The 25,959-nt window shown below is 42.3% G+C and overlaps 1 protein-coding gene across 1 annotated transcript in view; it reads right to left on the bottom strand.

Annotated features, from left to right (window-relative positions):
- Positions 1–25,959, bottom strand: part of DFFB (DNA fragmentation factor subunit beta) — a 133,643-nt gene that overhangs the window by 60,665 nt on the left and 47,019 nt on the right. The window contains exons 3-5 of the mRNA XM_086921736.1: positions 21,171–21,362; positions 10,541–10,620; positions 4,619–4,789 (exon numbers count right to left, since the gene is read on the bottom strand). Of these exons, the coding sequence (XP_086777862.1) occupies positions 4,619–4,789; positions 10,541–10,620; positions 21,171–21,362 (443 nt within the window). The remainder of the gene's footprint in view (positions 1–4,618; positions 4,790–10,540; positions 10,621–21,170; positions 21,363–25,959) is intronic.

The following is a 25,959-nucleotide window of genomic DNA, read 5'->3' on the forward strand; positions in this document are numbered from 1 at the left end:
TTTCTTGCTGCTGTTAGCCTTGGTGTTGATGCAATCTGTAAGAGCTGAGTGCTCTGCAGTCTTTAAATACTGGTGGTAGTTCGTGAAGTATGAATTTGAAGATGTCTTGAACTGGTTTCTTGAAATGTTCTCAATTTGCATTCCAGGGACTTGCAGTGTCATTTCGCCAGCCAGTGTTTCTATGTATAGCAGATGGCCTGTGATCAGGCCCTCGCCATTGGATTACGCGTGAGGGGAGTCATGATGTTGGAGCATGCTGTGAACCAACTGTTGGGGTTCTGGATGGCTTTCAGCAAGTTGCTGATGTTCTTGGGCTAGTGCACAGAGAGGGTGGAAGCCCACTCGTCTTCTGAGCTGCCTTTCCAGCTGTGGTAGGTGCTTCCAGTGGTGGTATGTCGGTCTTGGTGGGTATGTCGAAACTGACGAAGGCATGATCTGTCCAGATCATAGTTGCTTCTTGTTGACTGTGATGCTGCTAATTGAGAAGCAAAATGTGGCCAATAAGTGCCCGGCAGTGTGTGTGGGTTTCCGTGCCGTGCTGGCTAAAATAATGGTTTCCAACGTTTTCAATGATGACCAAAGAGTTAAGGTCAGTGCAGTAGTCTAGGTGAAAGTTAATGTCTCCAAGGGGGATGAAACTGCCGGTGCTGATGATAGGGAGGGGTTGGGGGGGTAGGGGGGGGGGGGGCAGGAGGACACAAAATCTGGCAAAATTGGTGAAGGGTCCTGGTGATCTGTGTACAAGTGTTCCGCACAGGCTGAAGCTGGCTGTGATATGCATCTTGAAAGTACGGTGTTCCATGTAGTTGGTGGGATGTGCTGGGCAGATGGTGCAGGGTTCATCTGATGATATCTTTGAATATAATAGAGACTCAGCATCCGGGCTTGTGATGACAGTCTAGCCCGGTGACCCTGTAACTAGTATGGATAGCTGTAGTGATATCCAGTGCAGACATTCTGTTTAGCCATATTTCCGTGAGAAAGAGCAGGTTCAGAGCACGGTTGTGCAATAGGTCCTATAAGTCCATGCAATGTTTGGTGAACGAGTGCTTGTTGAGGAGCCCGCCTGCGAATGTGGCATACTGTGTGGGTAGTATTTGATCTGCATGAGTGTGAGCAGGTGAATGGTTTGGGTAAAAAGTGGGGTGCCGGGTGCTGTTGGTGCAGAAGTGGTGGGTGTAGGGTGTGAGAGCGCATGAGATCTTGCAGGAGGCATATGCAAATGTCCCTTCCATGTTGTGTGGACTAGTAGCAGTGCGGTAAGTAGCGGCTGGGGTTGGGAGCACAGAGGAGCATGGTAGGGTAGTGCTGGGGAGGAAGAAACCCAGGGTTCCAGGCACTGGGCGTGGTACAGGCTTGGATGGGCACAGACAGGCTTGCCTTTGGAGCACTGCACGTCCACCCTGCAGCCACCATCAAGTATGTCCTGAGACGGAGGAGGACCCAGCTTTGAGCTTTAAAACGCACACTGGATCTATTTCGAATGACTGTTTCTTTTTTTTAAAAAATCAAAAAAATTAAAAAAGACCCAGAGGCGAGTGTGGAGCAAGGAGGAAAGCAGAGACACCCCATAGTCATTATAATGAGTAAAAGCTACAGAATACTTGGGCTATGTTGAATGGGCTGGGATAGGCTGACTTCTCACTCTTTATTAATGTTACAATCGAAGCCAATCATTTTCTGGGCTCAAATAGTCTGTAAAGAAATAATGAAAAACATAGACCTATCACAGATGGGAAATTGGGATGTTTATAGGCAGGGGTATTATATTTATAAGTGGAAATTGAGAAGACTAATTGGGGAGTGGGGATATACATGCCTCTGACCCAGACGACCTGGTTATCTTGGGCTCCCGTGACATTTACACCACTCATTGTTATTTTTGAGCACTTAAGCAAATATGCATCTTCAGACTTTCACAGAGAGTTTTTTTCTCTCTGCAAAGCAGTCAAGAATTATATACATTTGTTGGGTATGCTGGAGTGGTGCATGCTTGTATTGAAAGGGAACCTAGGTTGTTTCTCTGCATTAACAAGGATTGTAGTCTGGAAGTTGCTGTCTGGTGTTTTTTAGTTGAACCAATAAGGCTACCACAACTAAACATAATGATTTGTGAATGGAAATCACCAAAAAGCAAATGCTGTATCCAGTGAAACAGAGTTATCTGTTAACTATGTATCGCCCTACTAAGGAGACATACGTGATGTCCTTCTTTGCTGAGGAGGCAGGAATAATAATCTGTGCATAAAGAAGTAATGAATGTCTTCACTGTGTGATCTGATTTTGGGTTGAGCAGGTGTGAATAATACCTTTGTATGATGAGCAGACATTTGAGTGGGTTGAACAGGTAGGGAAAACCACATTTCTTTTGGTTTTCATCATGCAGAGTGAAAGACACAAAATCTGGCAAAATTGGTGAAGGGTCCTGGTGATCTGTGTACAAGTGTTCCGCACAGGCTGAAGCTGGCTGTGATATGCATCTTGAAAGTACGGTGTTCCATGTAGTTGGTGGGATGTGCTGGGCAGATGGTGCAGGGTTCATCTGATGATATCTTTGAATATAATAGAGACTCAGCATCCGGGCTTGTGATGACAGTCTAGCCCGGTGACCCTGTAACTAGTATGGATAGCTGTAGTGATATCCAGTGCAGACATTCTGTTTAGCCATATTTCCGTGAGAAAGAGCAGGTTCAGAGCACGGTTGTGCAATAGGTCCTATACGTCCATGCAATGTTTGGTGAACGAGTGGGTGTTGAGGAGCCCGCCTGCGAATGTGGCATACTGTGTGGGTAGTATTTGATCTGCATGAGTGTGAGCAGGTGAATGGTTTGGGTAAAAAGTGGGGTGCCGGGTGCTGTTGGTGCAGAAGTGGTGGGTGTAGGGTGTGAGAGCGCATGAGATCTTGCAGGAGGCATATGCAAATGTCCCTTCCATGTTGTGTGGACTAGTAGCAGTGCGGTAAGTAGCGGCTGGGGTTGGGAGCACAGAGGAGCATGGTAGGGTAGTGCTGGGGAGGAAGAAACCCAGGGTTCCAGGCACTGGGCGTGGTACAGGCTTGGATGGGCACAGACAGGCTTGCCTTTGGAGCACTGCACGTCCACCCTGCAGCCACCATCAAGTATGTCCTGAGACGGAGGAGGACTGCCGGGTGCCATGAGCGGGAAGCCAGTGATGCCACTTCCTGTGCAGATGAGTTAAGGAAAATAATCTCCTCTTCCTTGGCTTCTTCTTCTGAAGACCGTTTGAGGCAGGGGAGAAGTGAAATATGTCCCTTCCTGTGCATAGGAGAGATGGGAGTCTTGTATGTTTATTCACTATTACTATCATAATAAAATCGGCATAAGGGCAAGCTGCCCCTATGTCTTTGGCACAGATTTTGACACCTCTGAAACAGGGTCACAATGCTAATGCTACGGGTCACAAAGGGCTAGCCAAGGGGTCACAGCTGCGACTCCTGATCACCCGCAAATGACATCCACGACAGTGCGACTAACAACAGCATTCCAACACACATTTCAATAATTAAGGAGGAAAAATGGGCTGTAACTGATCCATGGATTTGAAAGAAGGCAATGCATTTAGATGCTAGCGTAGTGTGTTAAATTAAAAGATTAATGCTGAGAAAAGAGGAGGAATAACATTGAAAGATGGACCCAGCTTTGAGCTTTAAAACGCACACTGGATCTATTTCGAATGACTGTTTCTTTTTTTAAAAAAATCAAAAAAATTAAAAAAGACCCAGAGGCGAGTGTGGAGCAAGGAGGAAAGCAGAGACACCCCATAGTCATTATAATGAGTAAAAGCTACAGAATACTTGGGCTATGTTGAATGGGCTGGGATAGGCTGACTTCTCACTCTTTATTAATGTTACAATCGAAGCCAATCATTTTCTGGGCTCAAATAGTCTGTAAAGAAATAATGAAAAACATAGACCTATCACAGATGGGAAATTGGGATGTTTATAGGCAGGGGTATTATATTTATAAGTGGAAATTGAGAAGACTAATTGGGGAGTGGGGATATACATGCCTCTGACCCAGACGACCTGGTTATCTTGGGCTCCCGTGACATTTACACCACTCATTGTTATTTTTGAGCACTTAAGCAAATATGCATCTTCAGACTTTCACAGAGAGTTTTTTTCTCTCTGCAAAGCAGTCAAGAATTATATACATTTGTTGGGTATGCTGGAGTGGTGCATGCTTGTATTGAAAGGGAACCTAGGTTGTTTCTCTGCATTAACAAGGATTGTAGTCTGGAAGTTGCTGTCTGGTGTTTTTTAGTTGAACCAATAAGGCTACCACAACTAAACATAATGATTTGTGAATGGAAATCACCAAAAAGCAAATGCTGTATCCAGTGAAACAGAGTTATCTGTTAACTATGTATCGCCCTACTAAGGAGACATACGTGATGTCCTTCTTTGCTGAGGAGGCAGGAATAATAATCTGTGCATAAAGAAGTAATGAATGTCTTCACTGTGTGATCTGATTTTGGGTTGAGCAGGTGTGAATAATACCTTTGTATGATGAGCAGACATTTGAGTGGGTTGAACAGGTAGGGAAAACCACATTTCTTTTGGTTTTCATCATGCAGAGTGAAAGACACAGCAACTTACTTGACATGAGAACCAGCCCTCTGATGTACAGATCCTACGCGTCTCCTCTTCTTTTCGATTAAAGTAGCACCCGTTGAATTTCACTGACTTCAGATGATTCCACATTAACTCTGCTATCTGCTTATATTCAACCTGCTCTTTTAGACTCAGAGTTGAAGCATGGCTTTCAACCTGTATAAACAACAGAAGAAGAAAAGAAAGGTAAGTCCATCATCGTTTACGGCAAACTTTAGGTCGCATGCAAAGTCTCATTTTATACCAACCAGTTCCCAGTAGCCTTCAGTGCTAATTCATCTTAAACATGGGTACAAACGCAGGATCAGGAAGACTGTCAGATTTCCAGGAAAGTCTTGAAATACATTTCTTAGATTTCCATTTTTTGTAGGCATACTTAACTTATGTGAAATACCCGAAAATCTGGTATGGACCTTACTCTGTGAATTCACATTGAAGGATTTGTATTTAAGTTGAACAACACCTGAAATAACACATCTTTCTAAAAATCGATTATTTGTTTCCCAAATCCTTAAGCAAAACACATTTGAGCATGCCTCCAAGAATACTGCACTTGTAAGTTCAGATATTGAATACTTGTCTAATAGACCCTGGTACAGCAAATCAAATGAGGAGTTGGTCATCAGGCTGAAAATCCGGAGTTATTTTTAAATGCAGATTAAGCACTCGCCTGAGCCAATTCAGTAGAGAAAGACAATCCTGTGTCTTTGACAGATGGGGATGCAAAAAGAAAACTAGAGGGGCTATGGTCTGGGGAAAATGAAATCAACACCACCTTATGTAAGAAGGAAGGGGTCTCCTGCAGTTTTCCCTTATCCTGAAAAAAGGTTACTGTGAGAAAGACTCCTCCTGCAGCCTCCCAACTCTTCTCAATTACATTAAGGAAAATAGTTTATTGTCTGGCGTGTCAATGGCAATGAATGCATGTACTCCTATGGAGACCACATCAAAGTGGTTAATAGTTGAGTTCTGATAATCGGCACAAAAACCAAAGAGCCATGCTCATGTCAAAATGAGTGATCGAAACAGTGCTGGCTTACAATTCCTGTACAATCCCCATCTGGCACAGATTCTGTATCTGCTGCAGAACACAACATTTGCAGGATATCGTATTGCCACCAGGACCATATCAAGCAGATCAGCAGGTAGGGTGAAGGCATCTAGAATTCTTCACTCAATTTCTACACATGCAGATTTGGGACTCTTCATTTTGGGTGTTCCGCTGAACTGGATTGTTGAATTTCAAACTCTACATAATTAGCCGAGGTCAAGAACATTCCTATACGAGTTCTAGAAGGTCTAGAAGCTCCAGCCTCCTGACGCTATGTGGCACAATGATGATCATCCAGCATGGATGCATTCAAAATTGTTAACTACTAATACATTAATGATAAAAGAGTGAAATGATAGCACAGATGGAATATCTAGTCAATTTTGAATCCCCCCCCCCCCCCCTAGTTTAAGTCACATTTCGTATTCAGGCAGTTTTATGGCCAAAATATCCAATTATGAGACTGTACAGCTTGTAAAGATTTTCAGAAGAATTGGGCTTTATTTATCACTTGTACTTCATGAAGTGTGCTGCTGACAATGCAAACTGTTTGCCTGTGGCTCAATGCCATTGTTGTTGTGCTTTTTTGTGTGGATTTCATGATCCATTTTTTCCTTTCGCTGATGTAGGACAGGACAATGATACTTGTTGCAAGACCTGAACTTCGGTCTCCTATCTGGCAGGCAGAAAACGTCGCAGAGATAGGTACGGGGCATTAATGCCGGAAAATGTATATGGAAATAATCTGTAGCCAAAGTCCACCCTACAATCATAAGAGTAAGGCATCTGTCACAATGATGAACCAGGGACGGTGCAGGTGAAAAAGCATGTTCTTGAGCTTCAACCACTGTAGGTGGATCAGTGCAGAAGTAGGATGTATCTTATCTGTGGTGTAGACAAAAGTCTGCCATAGTATTCTGTACAAAAAAATACCACTGTACCACAGTCAAGGTAGACACATTGGAGATTCTAGAAAGAAGCACAAAGCTGTACATTTGGGATAAACTGCCTTGTGTGAGGAACACTGTGCACACTATAAAGCTGGTCCTGGCAGTTCCAGTGTCCAGTTGTCACAGAAGATGAGCCAACGTGGTGGTAGGCACATTAGAAATGTGTGACACCCATCATGAACCAAATTAGCATCTTGTGAAAGGCCAGGAGTCAAAAGTAAAAGTAAGCATTCTGATGGCCTAGAAAAAACTAAGTTTTGTTTCTAAAGTGCATGAAGAATCTGCTAGAGCGTAACAATAAGAAAAAAGAACTCAAAATTAAGATCAAAATGATCCTTAGGACCAACTAGTTCGAAGCCACCTTACTATATCTGAGCATGAAGTCTGTCAGACATTACTGGCAAGTGTATTTTGGTACTTCTGTGAACAATTTTCTGAGTTGTTGGTGCTGACTGTCCTGGTAGGGATAAAAAATAATTTCAGGTTTGGCTGTGACTGCTGGTGTAGGCAGTCTAACGTTTGGCTGTAACTTCAGAATTTCCAGTAATAGTTATTATTTATGGATAAGGCTTGCTGTTTAGACCAAACCCAAAGGGCAGGCATCAGCTTTCCTTTGCTTAAACATTCACATCAAGTTAAAGAATTTCACACAAAAACGTTGTTGTCCATTAATGGGCTTATCCATCTATCGGGCTTGTGTATTACTAGGAAAATGGTTGAATACCTACAATGGGTTGTCGAAGCATGATGTTGCCGGGCATGTATGACCCTGCCGCTTACTTGATACCCAAGCACCACAAGCAGTATGCATGTAGGCCTGCCACAGACATTTGCCAGCAGTAGTGCCAGAAGTGTTTAAATCCTGCTCAGGTAAGAGGGGGCACGGCAAGAAAAAAATAATGTGCAAAGCAAATGTGAAAAAAATAAAAAATGGATGAGAAAAGAAAAAATCACCAGCCTCATGTCACCTTTAGGTAAGCACAAACAATAATACTAAAGCATCAGCAACTTTGCTATCTCATGCTGTCCCTTTTCGATTTTGTGCAATGATGTTATGTTTATCCACGTTATCAACTGGGTCCCCAGCACATGCGAACCAAAATAGCTGAAAAAACTTCTAGATCTAGCCAATGCCTAGCAATGATTCATGATGACTAATCTGTTGGTCAGAGTATCCATTAGAAATTAGGTTTTTTTAAGAACATATCAGTGTCAAACCAGAAGTACGACTTTTAGACTGTTCCCGGAAAGCTGCACACATTCCGTACATGCACCACAAAGATAGTTTTCTTCTCTTCACAGGCCTTGCGCAGCAGGGGTTGGCCACTAGCAGAGATGTTATAACCAAAGTTAACCACGATTTTACTTTAACCTTATTTTTCAGTAATAATATATTTATATGTTTGTATTGATATTTTTGCATTTGGAGAAGCCACAGTGGAAAGATGGCAGAGAGACATGCAGGAATGGGCGCTAGCGGAAGAGATCCGCCTCCATCAGGTCCACATGGATGACAGGGTGGAAGAGGACCCCAGGGACTGGGCGAATATGCTCCGACAATTGGCAGGGGACGGGGACCAGGTAATTTGTTAGGGCTCCCAAGGGCTGGATGGGGAGTGGCATGTAAGAAGTAGTAATGAAAATGACTGCATCCACATCACATGGAACACGTAGATAGGCAACTCAGTGGGAGGAGGTGGGAGTAAGAGACTGGTAAGGTCTCCTGGGGGAATTACACTCGTAGTGGGCTGACTCATGGTATGCTTGGTGGGGGGTGTTGTATTTTACTTTTATTTCTTTTATTTATAAAGTTTTATATAGCGCGAACTAGACCCAAGAGGGTAATGAATGAATGAATGAATGAATGAATGAAGGACATCTTGTATTGCGCAGACTTCGCCCGTGGGCATCAAGGCGCCTAACAGAAATAAAAGAAAACATATGTACAGGAAACCAACTTACAGATAAGCCTCTGCGAAAAGCCATGTTTTTAATGCCTTCATAAAGAACCAATAGAGGGTTGTACTTTTAATTCCAGAGGGAGAGTGTTCCACAGCCTCGGGCCAAAACGGAAAAGGCCCTTCCGCCCCACCTGAATTTCCGCACCCGGGGTACAGTCAGGAGATTTTTACTAGAGGAGCGTAGGTCTCTACGGGGAGTGTAGGGGACTAGGAGAGACCGTATGTCTTCCGAGCCGTCACCACATAGCGCCCCATAGACAAAGCATAGGATCTTAAAAGAGATCCTAGCCTGAATTGGGAGCCAATGCAGACTCTTCCTGGCTAAGGTGGCAGATGAGCGGCCAGGGACGTCAAGAACGAACCTAGCTGCCGCATTCTGTACAGTCTGCAGGCGATGTATTAGGCCTAGGTTGATACCCGAGTAGAGTGCATTACAGTAATCTAACCGGGACGTGACTAGGGCCACTACAGTCTGTTTCCGGGCTTTCAGAGAGAGGTAGTGAGTGATTTTCCTCAGGGTCTTGATGACACCCCATCAGGTAGAGACTGTTCTATTTACCTGCTGGTCCATAGCAAGAGAAGTGTCAATCAGCACGCCCAGATTCCGAGCGGATTTAGTGGGACGCGGACACTCTCCAAGGGAAGGGGGTATCAGAGCGCTTTACATTTAGGATCGTTGCGTTACAAGTTACATCAGATAAATGTTATAAGTTGTTACTGTATGACAGACATGATGCACATATGTAAGAGATGGTCATATATGGGGCTGACACTGATCAGCGCTGCTACATGTGCTAGCACCCTATTGCACAACGGTATCCTTATATTACCATATTACATGCATTTGTAACGATGACGAAAATGCTTCTGACTTTTAAAAATTCACTAAAAACAGAGTTTAAAAAACAAAACTATGGGTGCAGGAGCAGCAACCATCCCAGTGTGTTCTAAACCCCTTATGCAAATATCAAGTGGACTTGTCTTCGTCCTAGGGTTTGGAATATTCGACCGGCCACACAAGAGGTACAGTCACCATTCCCAATTCAAACTATCCTTTCACAGAGTCGATGTTCAAACAAAGAAGTTAATTTTCTGCTCAGTAGAAAACTATGTGTTTTTGAGCATTTGCATGACTCACACTTCTCATAAAGCCTCAAAGTACCACCCATATGGTTAAGAGCTCACAACTTTGAAGGCCATTAGAAAAACATTTGATTGAAGATCCTTTTGCAAAATGTGAACAAGACTTGTATGTCTTTAAGATCTTGTGGGAGGGAATTACAGAGGTTAGATCACGCAATACTAATCTTCTAGTGCTAATGAAGACCACCTCAAAAGAAGGAATCTCTTTTTGTAAGAGGAAGTGAACAGCCTTTTATTTGGCGTAGAAAGGGATAATACCCAAAAGTTAATAATCTAATTGTGGGCTTTTTTTTATCATTCTACACATAAATATGGAACTGTAACAGACACTGGTCTTCAGTAGATAAACAAAGTTTAGATGAGTAAAATTAAAGGTGGATAAAAGTGTGATCAAAAGATGTAGCAGTGAAAAATAAACTGTGATCTGATAACTATAAATAAAATAAAAGTCTTGTCACAAAGAGCAAATAAAGGAAATGCACTGAACAAAGACACAAGCAAATCCAACCTACAATGAACAAACACATTAGCCAATCACTGCCTCCTCCTTCCAATGATGATTAGAAAAATAAGAAAGAGTAAAACAGTGGCTGTGGCTGGACCAGTCTCTTACTTAAGACACCATGATTAAGGACTCTGTTTAACATTTAAAAATGCTTTTGGAAGCTATCCAAAATCCAACAATGGACAATTTAAAATAGCCATTCAGCATTCTTGTGAACACAATTTGAAAATCTCCCCAAAAATTATTTTATCCAAATATGCAGAAAGCGATGCCATTGTAATGCTCTTTTAGGTTTACCTCTCTCATGTAACTACGGATCCTGCTTTCACAGTTGTACGCCATGTATGCGGATTTGTTCTTAAATCGGGTGCCAATACCTGTGATTAAACACAAATGTCTTGAGTATTTATCAACGAATCATTAATTGCCTTGGTTTGGTGGTGAAGATACAACTACTTGTGAAACGCAGTAACTGAAATAAGCTCATCTGATTAATAAGAGTCTATGGGAGAAAAGCTATATTAGCAAAACGCTTGTCCCTGATAAAAGCTATCAGTGCTTCCAGCCTTAATGAGGTAAGAGGTAAGGGACCACAAAATGAAGAGCATGACAGAGCATGGAAGCACGCAAGAAAGGATTAAAGAGGAAAAGGCCAACGGGGCAAACCCATGGGTCTGGATGGGAGACTGCAAAAACAAGCATAAAGGAGTGCAGGCTTGTTGATGCGTAGAGGCATGCACTGAACAGAGGTTTAAAGAAAGAAGGGAAGGAAAGGACATCCTCAAGTGGGTAAGGGCAAGGGACTGAAAGAAGAAGAGGAGTCTTGAAGATCAGGGGGAAAAGCCTGTGAGGCGCATATCAGAAGGCCTGTGGGATTGGAAAATGTAGATAGGAGGAACAAACAAGATCAAAAGGGACATAAGCATGCAGGAGTCCGACCAGATGGGCCCAGAGAAGAGAAGCTGCAGAAAGAAAGATCAAAGACTAAAGTGGAGGAAGGAATCCTGAGGGGGCAGGCCACACTATAGCAGGGGCAGGATAAGGGGACAAGCGAGATCAGGTGTAGAGCGGAAGAGCATTCAATGGGCACCCCAGATGGGAACAGCAGCTTTCACACATTAAGGAGTCAAATCGAGCAGAAAATAACAGAGGATGAAGGAGAGCAGTAGAGCAGCTGCAGCCGGCATGACTCGTGGGTAGGAGGCGAGCGGGGATTGGGGGGATTGGGCGGGGAGGGGTTGTAATTGCAGGAGGGAGGGAAAGAATGTAAAACATTTTTAAATTGCTTACCGTGCTGCTGCTCGCTCCTGCTTCGCTGCTCTTGCTTCCAATTTCAGGAACAGGAAGCAGGTAACCAGGCTCCGTCCCTGTGACACGGCGCTCAGCCCGGGGCTGTAGGGATGGCCCCGTACTCCATGCAGGCTGTAATGCAGCCTGCATGGAGAAGTGGGAAGCGCGCATGACAGGTTGAGGGGGCCCGAGAGGGCCGACCACACAGTCACTGCGCACTTTTAGGAGTGGGCAAATCACTCCTCTGCTGCCCTGTTCACAGGAGAGCCCCAAGTAAAGCAGCCAAATATAAAATGATAATAACTGAAAGTAATGATCATTTAATGTTTTTGCTTCTGCACTGCTTGACAGCAGTGGGGTGATGCTCCTCCACCATAGCGGAGGAGCCGCCCCTGCAGTGGAGGTAATACGAATTCAGATGACAGGAGCAAATAGCCCCTGCATGGGAGAGAAATAAAATGATAGTGTGGGTGAGGATAAAATGTGGCACAAGGTACCGGAAAACAATTTTATTCTGGTGGTCCTCTGCCACAAGTAAAATTAAGAATAGCCTGTAATCGCTGGAACTAAGGTTTCCAAGGGCGAACCAGGACTTAAAGTGCAAATGGTGTGGTCAACATGTTTCTCGCTTCTAGTGCATTGACTGCGATTCTTCAGGACCTAATAGAAAGACTACAATCTACAAATAGTATCAGTTTATATATAGCACATAAGTTGTACTACCTGTTTGACACTGCTCTTGCCTAAAAGGGGAGACAAAGGAGATCATTACCACAGGTAAGTAACAACATGTGACCCTGTAGTGACCGTGAACACACTGTGATGATGTGACATACTAGTGAAGATTGTGACTAGTATGTGATTAAAAACAAGTTAAAACAACTGATTGCAGCAGCATTCAATTAAAATTAATCGCAAATCCAAGGGATTGGGTGTACTGTTACTCACCTAGAGGTTAGGGTATTAGGGTGTCAACAGTACCCGGTAGGTCTGACATCAAGGGAGAAGCCATTATGGTTGAGGCTATGGAAGGAGGGATAAGGGTGTGAGGATATTAAGGTAACAATTAACTTAATATAAAGTGGACACATGAGTCACCAGCTTCGTGAATGACCGGGTTTAACCGTGTGAGAATGACCAGTGCCCAGTCTCAATGGAAGATTAAATATATAAAAGCTATCGCAAAAGGGTATCTTAACTCTGTGGACACCCCTTAAGCAATGTAGGCCATAGCGATCAGGGTCAAGACCTCGCATCTATTGGGTTCCAACCGTGAAGGAAGGGAAGATTCGTTTTTGTAAAACCCCTCATCGCAGCCAAGTGCACCTCCTTGTGCACAGTTGTGTTGGGGGAAAGCAGTACACGGCAAGTAGTTGGGTAGTTGCCGCATGGTCTGAGCGCCTGCTTCGGAATGCTACGAGCCGTGCTTCACAGTGTGAAATTGATCTAAAAGGGACGTTTTACTCAATTCCAATGAGCGCCTTTGGTGCACACCGTGTGGCCAGTAGTCATTTGTAGGCACACAAGCTTGAGAACAGAGCATGTCCGTGTTTGTACTTTGTGGCTCCGGACACTAGGGCATATTTGTACCGCTAATCTTCCCTTCCTTCACGGTTGGAACCCAATAAATGGGGGCCCTGACCCTGATCGCTATGGCCTACATTGCTTAAGGGGTGTCCAGAGAGTTAAGATACCCTTTTGCAATAGCTTTTATATATTTAATCTTCCATTGAGACTGGGCACTGGTCATTCTCACACGGTTAAACCCGGGCATTCACGAAGCTGGAAACTCATGTGTCCACTTTATATTAAGTTAATTGTTACCTTAATATCCTCACACCCTTATCCCTCCTTCCATAGCCTCAACCACAATGGCATCTCCCTTGATGTCAGACCTACCGGGTACTGTTGACACCCTAATACTCTAACCTCTAGGTGAGTAACAGTGCACCCAATCCCTTGGATTTGCGATTAATTTTAATTGAATGCTGCTGCAATCAGTTGTTTTAACTTGTTTTTAATCACATACTAGTCACAATCTTCACTAGTATGTCACATCATCACAGTGTGTTCACGATCACTACAGGGTCACATGTTGGTACTTACCTGTGGTAATGATCTCCTTTGTCTCCCCTTTTAGGCAAGAGTAGTGTCAAACAGGTAGTACAACTTATGTGCTGTATATAAACTGATACTATTATAGGTCATGTTTTGTAGATTGTAGTCTTTCTATTAGGTCCTGAAGAATCGCAGTCAATGCACTAGAAGCGAGAAACATGTTGACCACACCATTTGCACTTTAAGTCCTGGTTCGCCCTTGGAAACCTTAGTTCCAGCGATTACAGGCTATTCTTGATTTTACTTGTGGCAGAGGACCACCAGAATAAAATTGTTTTCCGGTACCTTGTGCCACATTTTATCCTCACCCACACTATCTACTCTGTTCTGGCCCCTCACCCACACTTCACCCATAGGCAGTTGGATATAAAGATCTCCGATAAAGAGCCCCTCTTTGAGGTGAGCCCGTTGGGCATTGCACCGCCTGCCCAACGAGAAGCATTGCCGATGATGAAGCATGACACTCACAAGGGTGTGTGAGGCCACTATATCCAACAATTTGGATACCCAGGGGTGGTCCTCCATTGAGCACTAGCCCTTGTACCTTATTGACCGTTTTCTTCCTTCTTTCCTTAGGAACAGCCCAGTCCTCCTTTTTGTTGTCCACTTGTCTCGGGCTGCGGCTGCGGCTGGACCTTCCATTCTCTTTTTCCATGAATGGTAATTTGAGCCCTACTGGATCACAATTGATCCTTCTCTTCCCCTACCTGTTGTTACACACTATTCACAGTAAGCCATCTAATCATTTTTCTTTTTATGCAGATCAATTTTATATGATTTTTTGGCTATAATAGTCTACGCGTTTCGAACTCAAGTTGTTGTAGAGTTCTCATCAGGACCAAAAATCTGTGAAGAAAGGGAAACAAACAACCTTTCTTTAGAATCATCATATCATTATGTACCTCTCTTGCTTAGCCTCTATCACTACAAACCCTTTGTCTCTTACCTCTGCAGTTCAGAGTTCGTGTGGGTGAAATAGGCAATCCCGACGCTCAATCCAATCTCATTGGCGGGAACATATACAAAGGCTTCGGTTACTAGTCAAGTACACAACTTGCATACTCTGTCATTCTTCTAGCTGTCAAGGACTTACTTGTATATTTGCGATGATATTAACTTGTCAGCATTCGAGCTCTATGAGACAACGCAGTTAATTTGATGGCTCCTTTTAAATTTGGCAGCGTATATCCAAGTGTGCTGTCTAAGTCCGCTGTGTCCCGCTATCTGCCTGTGGGCGCAGAAATGGAAAAGTATCGATAAAATCTAACAACAGGACGGCTGCTGCTGTAGCTCGTCCAGTGGCAATGTCGAGCGCCAGTAGTAAAGTGCATTCGACCGCGGCATGTACCTGTCTCCGTTTTCGGCAGCATCCAACCTTCTTGTTCTCCTCGTCAGTCACCTACGGGCTGATGGCGACGGATTTCCGGGTCCGCGAAGAATCACGGGAAAGGCAGTCTTAGAATTGTGTTGGCTCTGTATTTATACTGTTACGCATTGTTTTCCGTCTTCTCCCTTTTTGTTACAGGAATGAACTTTGCGTTACATTAATAGGTTGAGTGCCCATGTGTCCGATGTATTCACATTTTTATCGATTGTGATGCTTGTATTAGGAATTCCAATTTTTTGGGTCCGTAAGGGTTCTTGGGAATTGTAGTTGACTGCATAATGTAGTCCATCAGCAGAATGAGACATGAATACAACGTTGCAGTATTGGGTTTGTAGAAATTATTTGTATTTAAAATTCCGAGTATAAGATGTTTTGTGGTTTCTCTGTTTTTATTAAAATGTGTATTCAGAGGTTCATGAATTCTCATTGTGATCTATTCTAACGTGGTGCTGTCCTCTAACATTTCACCAAATCGGGTGGTGAATGACGGTGCCATGTTTGTCTCCCTGTACCATACGAGCTATGAATTCATTGCTGTGTACCATGATCAAAATCGGGCACGTTTTTTTTGGCAAAAAAAAACGTGTATTTAATAAATACACTAAATTCTGAATTCACATACAGTATTGGCACTTCTTTTTGATTATTAATAGCTTGAGGCTAGCCTTGCTGTTGGGAGCCCTGACCCAGTGGTGGTTTTTCGCCATTCAATTTTAGGCAGTTGTTAGACATCCAGACTGCCAGCTCTTGTAGGCATGAGGAGAAATTGATGGCTGCTTCTTCATGAGATTGGGATGAAGATACTACTAGTTGCGTGTCATCCGCGTATGACACAACACTAATGCCGTATCTTTCAATAATGCCACTTACCTTGTCACCATTTCTATTGGCTGTAACATATTTTCCCACATTTACCAATGCTTATTCCTCTCCTGCTTCTCTTGGCAGTTTCCCGCCGTCGAAATACTGTCAAGATCGGCTTTGGTTCAACTATATTTCCATAAAGTTTAGCCTTTTACTCTTGCAGCATATTTATCTACCAATTTATCACACTGCGAGATTACGTGATTTGCATTGATGCACATGGTGTTACGCGTCGCAGCAGACACTCGAACCGGGATTCCCAGCTAGCGAGTCAGGAGCTCTGGCCACTGCGCCACATCCTCTACGCTCCTGTATTATCTGTAATGGAAGCTTTTTCCTTCTCCCGGACGATGATTGATGAAAACAGCTCTATATTCATTACATAGGCGAAACCAATGCATTACCAATGCTTGTTTCTCTTTGCTGTCTCGCTATTGGATACCTTGGGTTCTCCAATGGGCCACTTTCAGTGGAGGGCTATTAAGGTGATTGACTGTCTGCCGCAGCCGCACTAGATAATACAAAAACAACAATTGATGGACAGAATGCAGAACAATGTCATACATCCACCCCAGTACAGAGATCTGGGTCTAAATCCATCGTTTTTTTGCTCACCATGCCATTCAAGTTTAAACCCAGCCACATGCAAATCAGTCTTGACCCTGTGCCCAATGGGAACAGTCCAGCCCGAACTGTTAGGCCAGTTCCTCCCTGGACTGAAAACAAGCATCATAAGACCGGTTTCGGGGTTTTACCCCTCATCAGCCAGGATAGCTTGACTCCAGTGGCATGGAGGGCACGGGACCCATGTCTGGGCATACCCGTCCCACTCGGAGTGAAAAATGCAAAAACAACAATTGATGTACAGAATGCACAACAATGTCATACATCCACCCCAGTACAGAGATCTTGGTCTAAATCCATCGTTTTTTTGCTCACCATGCCATTCAAGTTTAAACCCAGCCACATGCAAATCAGTCTTGACCCTGTGCCCAATGGGAACAGTCCAGCCCGAACTGCTAGGCCAGTTCCTCCCTGGACTAGAAACAAGCATCCTAGGACCGGTTTCAGGGTTTTTTCACCCCTCATCAGCCAGGATAGCATGACTCCAGTGGTATAGAGCGCACGGGACCCACGTCAGGACATCTCCGTCTAACTCGGGTTGACAAATGCAAAAATAACAACTGAGGACAGAATGCACAACAATGTCATACATCCACCCCAGTACAGAGATCTGGGCCTAAGGGCCATATGTATCAAGCAAATTCGCATTCGCAAAGGCCAAAATTCACAGAATTTCGGCCTTTGCTAATGCGAATTTGCTAAATGGTATGTATAAACCAAAATTGGGTGCAAAACAAGGAATCGCTAAATTTGCGATTCCTTATTTTGCAATTGCTTTTAAGGAATCTCAAATTTTGCAATTCCTTAAATGCAATGTATGATGCTAAAAAAAATTGCAAAATGTCCTTAAGGAATCGCAAATTACCACCAACTTCTAGTTGGTGGTAAGTTGCGAATTCCATGAAAAATGCACATTTTTGCATTTTTCAAAGTGTCATGTGACACACATACATGCCCTTAGGGCATGTATGTGCACCACATGTGCACCCATGTATATTTCAGGGGTGCAACTGGGTTTCCTTTGGGCACCCCTGCACCCTTGATATTATTCTCAATTTGCGATTAGCAAATTGCGAATAACTTCCCATTCATTTCTATGGGCCTCCTGGCCCATAGAAATGAATGGGAAAGTATTCCTTAATTGCGATTCGCAATTTGCTAATCGCAATTAAGGAATTTTGGGCCATATGTATCATCATCCAGTTTTGCGATTCTCAAATAGCGATTTTTAAGAAATCGCTATTTGAGAATCTCAAATAGGTGTGCATGTACAAAATCGCATTTTTTGTGTGATTTCATTAAGGGCCATGGGCCATATGTATCATCATTCAGATTTGCGGCTAAGTAGCAAAGGAGGGCATCATCAGCACCCCTTCCTTGCCATCACTGAGGGGCTATTTTTTGTGTTGTAATTTAAAGAAATCTGTCATTCTCCTCCTCGATCCCAATCCCCTGCAATATCCAATGAATTTGTTTATTTCTTCCCCAAGAAAAAAATCTTAATGAAAATCTTCCTAGGCTTCATTTCACACACACATTTCAATACCATCACAATTCATAATGCTATCTCACCTAAGCACATATGACAGCTTTCTGAGACACGATGGGGAGGCAGCCTTCCCATTATCTACCTACCATGGTCTCTCTTTCTGTTCAACTTAAAATCCAGTGAACTCCCTTCATTATCTTAATAAGCCTACTTTTGATATTCTTCAAGTAAAAACCTAGCACCTTAGGACCAGAAAACCATGACTACAGAACCGATTGAGTCATTCTTTGCCACCAAACCATCAAACAAATTGACTCCCATGACCCTGTTTTTCACTTTAGGCCATATTCCAGGCATTGTGCAGCACCATTACTGACATGTTTTAAGCAGCTGCCAAAACACTCACACTGCTTGACAAGGAATCATGTCCACTCACCCACTGACTTATCAAGAGTTCCTGAGACCATCAAAAGTGTGACGTTTATTCAGTCCTTTCCAGCTGAATGGCTATTAGGAGTAAGATTCTGTAATGTTTCAAATCATTCCTTGAAGAATGCACCAACACCACCTAACTAAGGTGTCAAACAGAAAAATAGCTTCATTGTCCCCAAGAAATGAATGTCCTCAAATTTAGCTTCCCAGGGAATTAATGCTTAATTTTCACTCTTAATTCCTATTCATTTTGATTATTTTGAAGAGTGAAAAAGATTTTAATGGTGTTTGGTGTTAAAAACTCTACCACTTGTGGGTCAGAGATTTCTAATGGACCATGGAACGGAGTGCAGTCCTTGGTTGATCTTGGTTGATAAACTGGTCTACTATATTTAAGGACAGCTGCAGGCCCTACCATGAATTATTTTGGTGCAATGAGACATCTTTACATACAAGCATAGTGTTGGGTCCATCTCTCCTTCCTACTGTTTGAGTGGGTGCCATATATGCCACAGGCAGAATTTAAATGGTATGCTAAATGTATTACAAAACAGAACCCACCAACCCTTATTTCTTTCATATATTGGAAAACGTAGCCAAATAATTCATGTTTAAACCAATCCAAAGCCAAAAATAATTCTATAAGTACATTTATGTTATATTTGAAGAAAACAACATCCGTTAATAAAAGTATACCAAATGATTTTTTCACATTTGCGATTAGATATTTTTTTAATTCATCAATATGAGATATTTGCAACCAAACCCCTACCACACTCTTAAAACACAATTTTATTTCAGAAAATATTTCCTTTGATGCTTAAAAGCTGTGATGTGTTCTGTTCATCAGACTCTTAGTAATTGATAGGCGTTCTGCCTGCTGGGCCCTTTCCACTAATGTCAACAGATGTGGTGTATTTCCGCTAAAAGCTATCCAACCTGCTCAGGGCACCAATTTCTACAAGGAATTTAACTCTACGGTAAAGAGAGCTGGGAAAGGTTGGCATATCTATAATCAAATATTAACATACTATTAGACCTTTAGAATAACTTGGATTGGTAAGCACTACAACCAAACCATTGTAATTGTATTTATATAGAGCTGAGCTACACAGCCCAACTCTAAAGGAATACACTCCTCGGGAATAGCTTCGCACGGAAAAGAAGCCTGAAAATGGTGCTCAGTGGGAACCACAAATCTATGGAGTTGGAATCCTTGACCGCCTTCACAAATGCACAGTATCCATGTCCAGGAAAAGGGGTAAGGACAATGCTCCACTAGTCCCAATATATACCCCATGGAGTTCTCGGAGGACACACCCTTGAGGGACAGATAAAGGACATGCATGTGAGCAACATTATACTACTATGCAGCCCTATCGAAGTGGCTAAAAACCCTTCAGCGACTGTTTACGATAATCAATTAACAAAGAAAAGGAGCGATTCCCTGGAAGCCCATAATGATTCCAAAAGAAACATCTATTTCATACGTCTTGGTCTATGGGTGCAGTAACACGTTCCTGATCTATCAAACTTGATGTATGCAAACTTAGGCATAGCTAAATCCAAAAATTGCTAAACCAACTTGCAACCAAAATGAATCGCCAACTCACTATATGATCTGCTGGCCTCCAGCAAGACAATCAATGGCTTGCTTAATCTCCACAATAGCTTGCTTAATCTCCACACCGGCCCTAATCGCTAAGGATGCCTGGCTTCACCTTGGGGTACACAGGAGTAGACGCCTCACAGGAACAGGCCAGGGTGGGTTCCTCAGCGGTACAGCGCGGGGACACACTGGCTAGTGTAACCAGGTGCTTTATACGCTCAGTTACTTACTTACTTACAAATGATGGCCACTATGGTCTAAGGGAGCAGCCACTAAAAACAATGTCAAGAGTGTGGTAGATCCCATTACTAAAAGAATAATATAAAATGTACAGCTAGAATTGTTTTTGGTTTTGGCTTTGGATTGGTTTAGGCATAAATTATCTGGTAAGGTTTTCCAATAAATCAAAGAAATAAGGGTTTGTCAGGTTCAGTTTTGCAATATATTTGTGAATCCCTTGTCACACATTCCCATATTTTTGATTGTAGGGGCCCTCTTCTGCAGTTTCTATAGTACCTAGCGTGAACGGCATCAAAGATGAAGGTCAGTCCTGTTCAGTCCCTATCAGTAAGGCAAAATTGGAGGACGCTATATTCTTCACAGTCACTATAGATTCAGGGCCTGAATGTTTCAATTATATCAGCTTAACTAAAGGTTTAACGGGGAAAGTGGTCTCCAGAGATTAAGAATACTTAAAAACAGCAGGGAATATATTATACACGGTCACCTGGGAACTGCACTGGTGTACCTGTTCAGGATAAAACCCGTTCAGTCTGGGTTTACAATTATCAACAGGTATGGAAATATTCTTGTAGGTCTAATCTTAGCAAGTACTATTTAAATTAATACGAGACAATAGTCAATAAGAAACTACTGTGTCTTGGGTCTTCTTAGGTAGGATGATACGCCTAGCCCCAAGCATAGTGAATGCAACATTTCAGTATCTAAGGATTCTTCATGCCATTATTATTCTAGAGTGCAACTGTTTCCATTTTCTAAGCTCCGCTTCCCATTTTGTGAGGAAGTATACGCTTTCTTTTACTATTACAATCTATTTAATATATGGTGCTATGAAATGTGTGCACATTTTATGATACAAGGGGCTATAACATACCTTCAAACCAGTGTCTGTCCTCGTCTCGGGTTTCTGCCAAAATGTTTTCATTCAGGTTTTGAATGAGATCCACCAGAATTTTCTGCCTCTTCGGACCCTGTTGTTCATCCGATAGTAGCTTCTGCGCAGCTTCCACAAGGTCATCTTGTGGTTTGTAAAAACTCTTTAAAAGCTGATCTATATCACTAGCATCTAGAATTGAAAAAGAAAAAACAGCTCTGCTTTAACCTACACATTAGAAACATGGCAATCTGTGGTAGTTGCTGGATAAATCCAGCTTTAGAATTATCTTTATCTGGGTCACACAGACTGGGCCAAAACCCAGACACTTCTGGACAAATACAACCATCAGCGTAAATTAAACTGCAACTATCTGGTACACAATCTTGGTTTTACTTTACAAGTTGTTCTAATCTTCCACGGGGTTGTGACCTCAGGGGGTTGGTTTAGCCCACAACATACTAAAGGAATATGAAAGCTACAATAGAGTGGCTATTCTACCATGCCAAAGTTGTTTAGATGAAGCCAACTGATGTAGCTCATTGGTCCATCCCCACTGTCTGTCCATTAGACACATGATTTGTGGGGTTTCAACCATTGTCTAGCTCATGTGAAGTGGATTTTTGTTATCTCCATATTTCACTGTGCTGTAATCTGGTTTGCAGCACAGGGACTGCTGGTACCACAATAAATTAATCCTTCCACTACCCAAGCACAGCCTAACGGTTCTCTGCGGCCTAGTATTGATGGAGATATACACAATCGGGCTAATATGTAGGCACAATTTTGTAATGCCTGCAGAGAGGAACTTAGCTTTTGAATTTGGGTAGAGGAACAGTCCTTTCTTGAATGCAGGCCTCAAAAGGAGAAACAAAATTATTAACAGAGCAACTGAGGAGATAATTACTGATGTGAAATCTGATGTCAAGAGTCTGCAAACCACGATACACAATACAGTGAGAATTGGCCACAATATGCATAGCAAATATTGAGGGACAGTGCGAAGTAAATTATAATTTCACACGGTACATGCATAAGAAAATATAGATTTCACAACACATTTTATTGGAATTTTGTTGGCATATAACATGATGACAACATTGCCAAATAAAACATTACAGTGCAGTAACGCCCGGTCCCCCTCCCTCCACAATACTGATGCATAATTAGCAGGTAGGCATCCCAACCATCGCAAAACAATCACATGAACTCTATTCAAGGAGTACAACTGTGTGTTAGTGTATGCTAGTGATGGAGCGAGGTGGCAAAGCAAAATTTTGTGTACCCCTCGTAAAATCAATGTTCCATAACAATAACTTTTACTAATGGTGTGTTGTGGTGAATTAATCAACCATAGTATAAGTTGCACACATATACACACGTGGGAATACTAATTTTGCCTGCATGAAGCAATATAATTAACTAATTTGTATTATTATTGTGATGGGAACTAATGCATGGCTTAAATCTAAACAAACGCAGCATGAATGTGCTTATTGTACACGTTTTTGTGCTAGAAAGTCGTCGGATATGTAAGTATAAAACGCTTTTATGTGGCTTATCTGCTAGGTAATAACTAATGGGGAAACATTAGTAAGGTGGGAGGTAAACAGAAAGGCTTTAGTTCTATATTTAACATGAATTTGTGTTTGTTTCTACGTAGTTCCAAAAGTGGCCTCGGAGGCCTAGTGAAAACATGCCTGCTCTGGTAAACTGCGAGCGAGTGCTGGATTGCGCATGCGCGCCCAAAGCCTGCAAGTGAGAGTGAGCTGCCTGTGCTCGGATGGGGAGCTCAAGGCCATTGTACCCTGAATGTCAGGCTGGTTGCCAAAACATGGACGCTCAAATGTTCTGAATGTGGTAATCCATGGCATAGTTGCGAGTCGAGGATGTGACTAGGCCAGAGACTTTTAAAAACAATGCTCCTTTAACAAATTGCTGATTTACTATGAATATGATGCTGTAATGATGAGGAGATGCTCATCCACCCTAAAGTTGTTCAATCAGAACCCGAGTTGGTGATGTTAGATACTTTTTAGATAGATTAAGTTTGGAAATTAGTGTAAAAAACCCTTGATTTTGTGTTGAAGTATCGCTCCTTTCGATTTCATCTCGAAGTGCTGTCGGATTGCAGATCGATTCCTGGATGTAAGACTCTTTGAATTATTTCTTGTTTACTTTGCAGGACTGAAGGATAAGATGAGGACGTTAGTTAGGGATGTTAGGAGAGAATGAATTTGGAACTATCTGTTCTTTGCTAAACTTTCCTCTGAACGTTGAAATAAATGTCTATTTCCCGAGCTTTAAAAATAAATGATCATTTTTGAAATAAAGCTTTAAGATTTTTCTGAATAAAGAATTAATAAAAGCCTAAATATCAGACATGCTAAAGGTTTGCTTTTAATAAAAATTAGATAATTGGAAAATTAAAGCTGGTCTTGTATTTTCCTACGCCTATTTTTCTTACTAGCAGATCCATTATCACTATGGTGGTGTGTCTGAATAAATGATAATTGTTGAAAATCATGGTAAATCGTTATAAAACTGCAGGTGTAAATAATAACTAGTTAAATAGGTTTAGACACTCCGCCAATGTTACAGCATTACTCCTTTGTGTTTCACCAATCCCTGAAGTAGAGTTAAAGAGATCAGAGAAAGTGTGCAGTGTTATGGGCCCAACTGGTGAATGAATGTGTGTCTGGATATTTCAGGGAAACGATGATGCTGGTTTAGAAATTATTTCTGGAGTACCGCTGCAACACTAGGGCACTGGGGGATTCATGATCATTCATTGAATCGTTGACCCTCTGTATCAAAAAGGGAGTCTACTGACTGTGTTGGTGCCACAACAATACCCCTGTATTGTGCCCATCTCTGCCAGATCTTTGCATGTTTATGTTGACACCCATGTGCTTGGAACGCTGCTACCTACATACCCATGCAATGGTCCATTCCCAGCTTCCGGGGGCGGGAATATGTCTCGCCATAGCCCTGCAATATCCCGTTTGGCCGGCTTTGGGCCCAGAAAGAGAAAGTGCGTTTTATATCTATTACCTCCAATGCCATGTGTGCTGTGAAGAAGTGCTGTCTTTATATGGAAGGGGATCTCCCATGACAGCACCCTCTCCAAACATGTCACTACCCCTTTCCAGAAGCTTGCCAGGGACATACACTCCAAGACTGTATGTATAAAGGTGCAGTCGGCCAATTCACAACTCAGATACCGCGGCGAGGCAATGACTCCCATGCGCCATGCCCAGTGAAACAGACTCTATGAAGGAATTTTAATTGAATAAGTTGCAGGTTGGCCGATATCGCCGCTTCACATGGGGCTATCTGAGGCTTGGTCCAATCGCCATTGTCTAGTGTGTACATGTCCTTCTACCAAGTCTGTGTCACGGCTGGGAGTGAGGAGGTACTATGTGTCACTAGTGTTTGATATACTTACCGTATTTTATGATTACCCAGGACCCCGTCAGAAATCTGCCCTCTAGTGGGTTGAATTCTGGTAGTTTCTGCAAGCCCTGTATATAGGGAGTTGTAGCATGTTGTATTTGAAAATATCTATACAATTGTTAGAGGGTCAATTGAAAATCATTCTGCAATTACTGAAAGGATTTAAGGGTTGTGCCATGCGTGATATCCCCTAGGGTTGGGATGCCAATGGCATCCCACTGCTGACATCCTGAAAGGGAAGTCACTTGGGTCATAAAGTTCCCACCCATTGAGGAGTCATCTGGGTTAATCTGGCCCACCACCCCATCCGTTTCAATGTTTGTTTCCACAGACAGTCGGAACACCGTTTGGGTTGCCTGAGGGATGTGATAAATACAGTTTTGATTCACTATGTTAAAGTTTTGTTCTTCCACTAAAAGAAAAGGACAAGGTATCACAGGGGTCACATTTTATACTGACAACCATTCTTCCACAGATAGAAGGTTCTGAAGTATATTACATGGCTCACTATTCATATTGATAATTAATATGTGCTTTAAAGAGCGTTTGGTTTTATAAGGCTGTGAAGTAAAGTAACAATAACTACATTTTGGCTAAAATCTTATTTAAAAAAAAAATCCCTATCGTTTATACAGTTTAAACGTGATGAACAATTAAGAGAAATGTACAAAGTTCAATGTTAATGTCGATTTCATTATTAATGGAACAAAATGTGTATTGTATGGGATGGGTTTGAATATAAAAACACAGCTAAAATTGTACATTAAATACAGTTGCCCACAACCCACTGGTGATATGTATAACCATTCTGATTGATTTTGCTTTACTTGTTTGGGAATAACCTATACATATACTTTGAAATTAATCCTCTGTTTCAGTACTTTCTTAAACCCTTACTGATATATTCAGGGCAATGGAAGCGCTATTTTATCTTCAGCTACTAAACAGCTACAATGTATGTTTCAAGTTCAGTTTGTTTCTCAAAGCTGCGGTAAGATGTAGGAAATCTATGGAAGGTTAGACCCCTGGGTGTGGTTTGCTCTCTCATATTATTACAAACCATCCACCCCCAATGTTTAAAGGATGTAATACTGCTTAATTTTTATTTTGAGTTTTACCTTGTGACAAAGCTGCTGTACTATTTGAAACAGATCGGTTGATAATTTATTGTATCGAATGAACATGGCTTTTAGAATTTGTTTATGTTTTAACTGGATGTATTTATTATGCTTGATTTTTTGAAAGGCCAAATTCGGCTGAATAAAGATCACTGGACTTGACTTGAAATTAAGCTAGGTGGTGGCTTCTATCAAGTAAAGGGACATTACTTTGA

Source organism: Lissotriton vulgaris, chromosome 5, assembly GCF_964263255.1.
Source record: "Lissotriton vulgaris chromosome 5, aLisVul1.2, whole genome shotgun sequence".
Taxonomy (NCBI): domain Eukaryota; kingdom Metazoa; phylum Chordata; class Amphibia; order Caudata; family Salamandridae; genus Lissotriton; species Lissotriton vulgaris.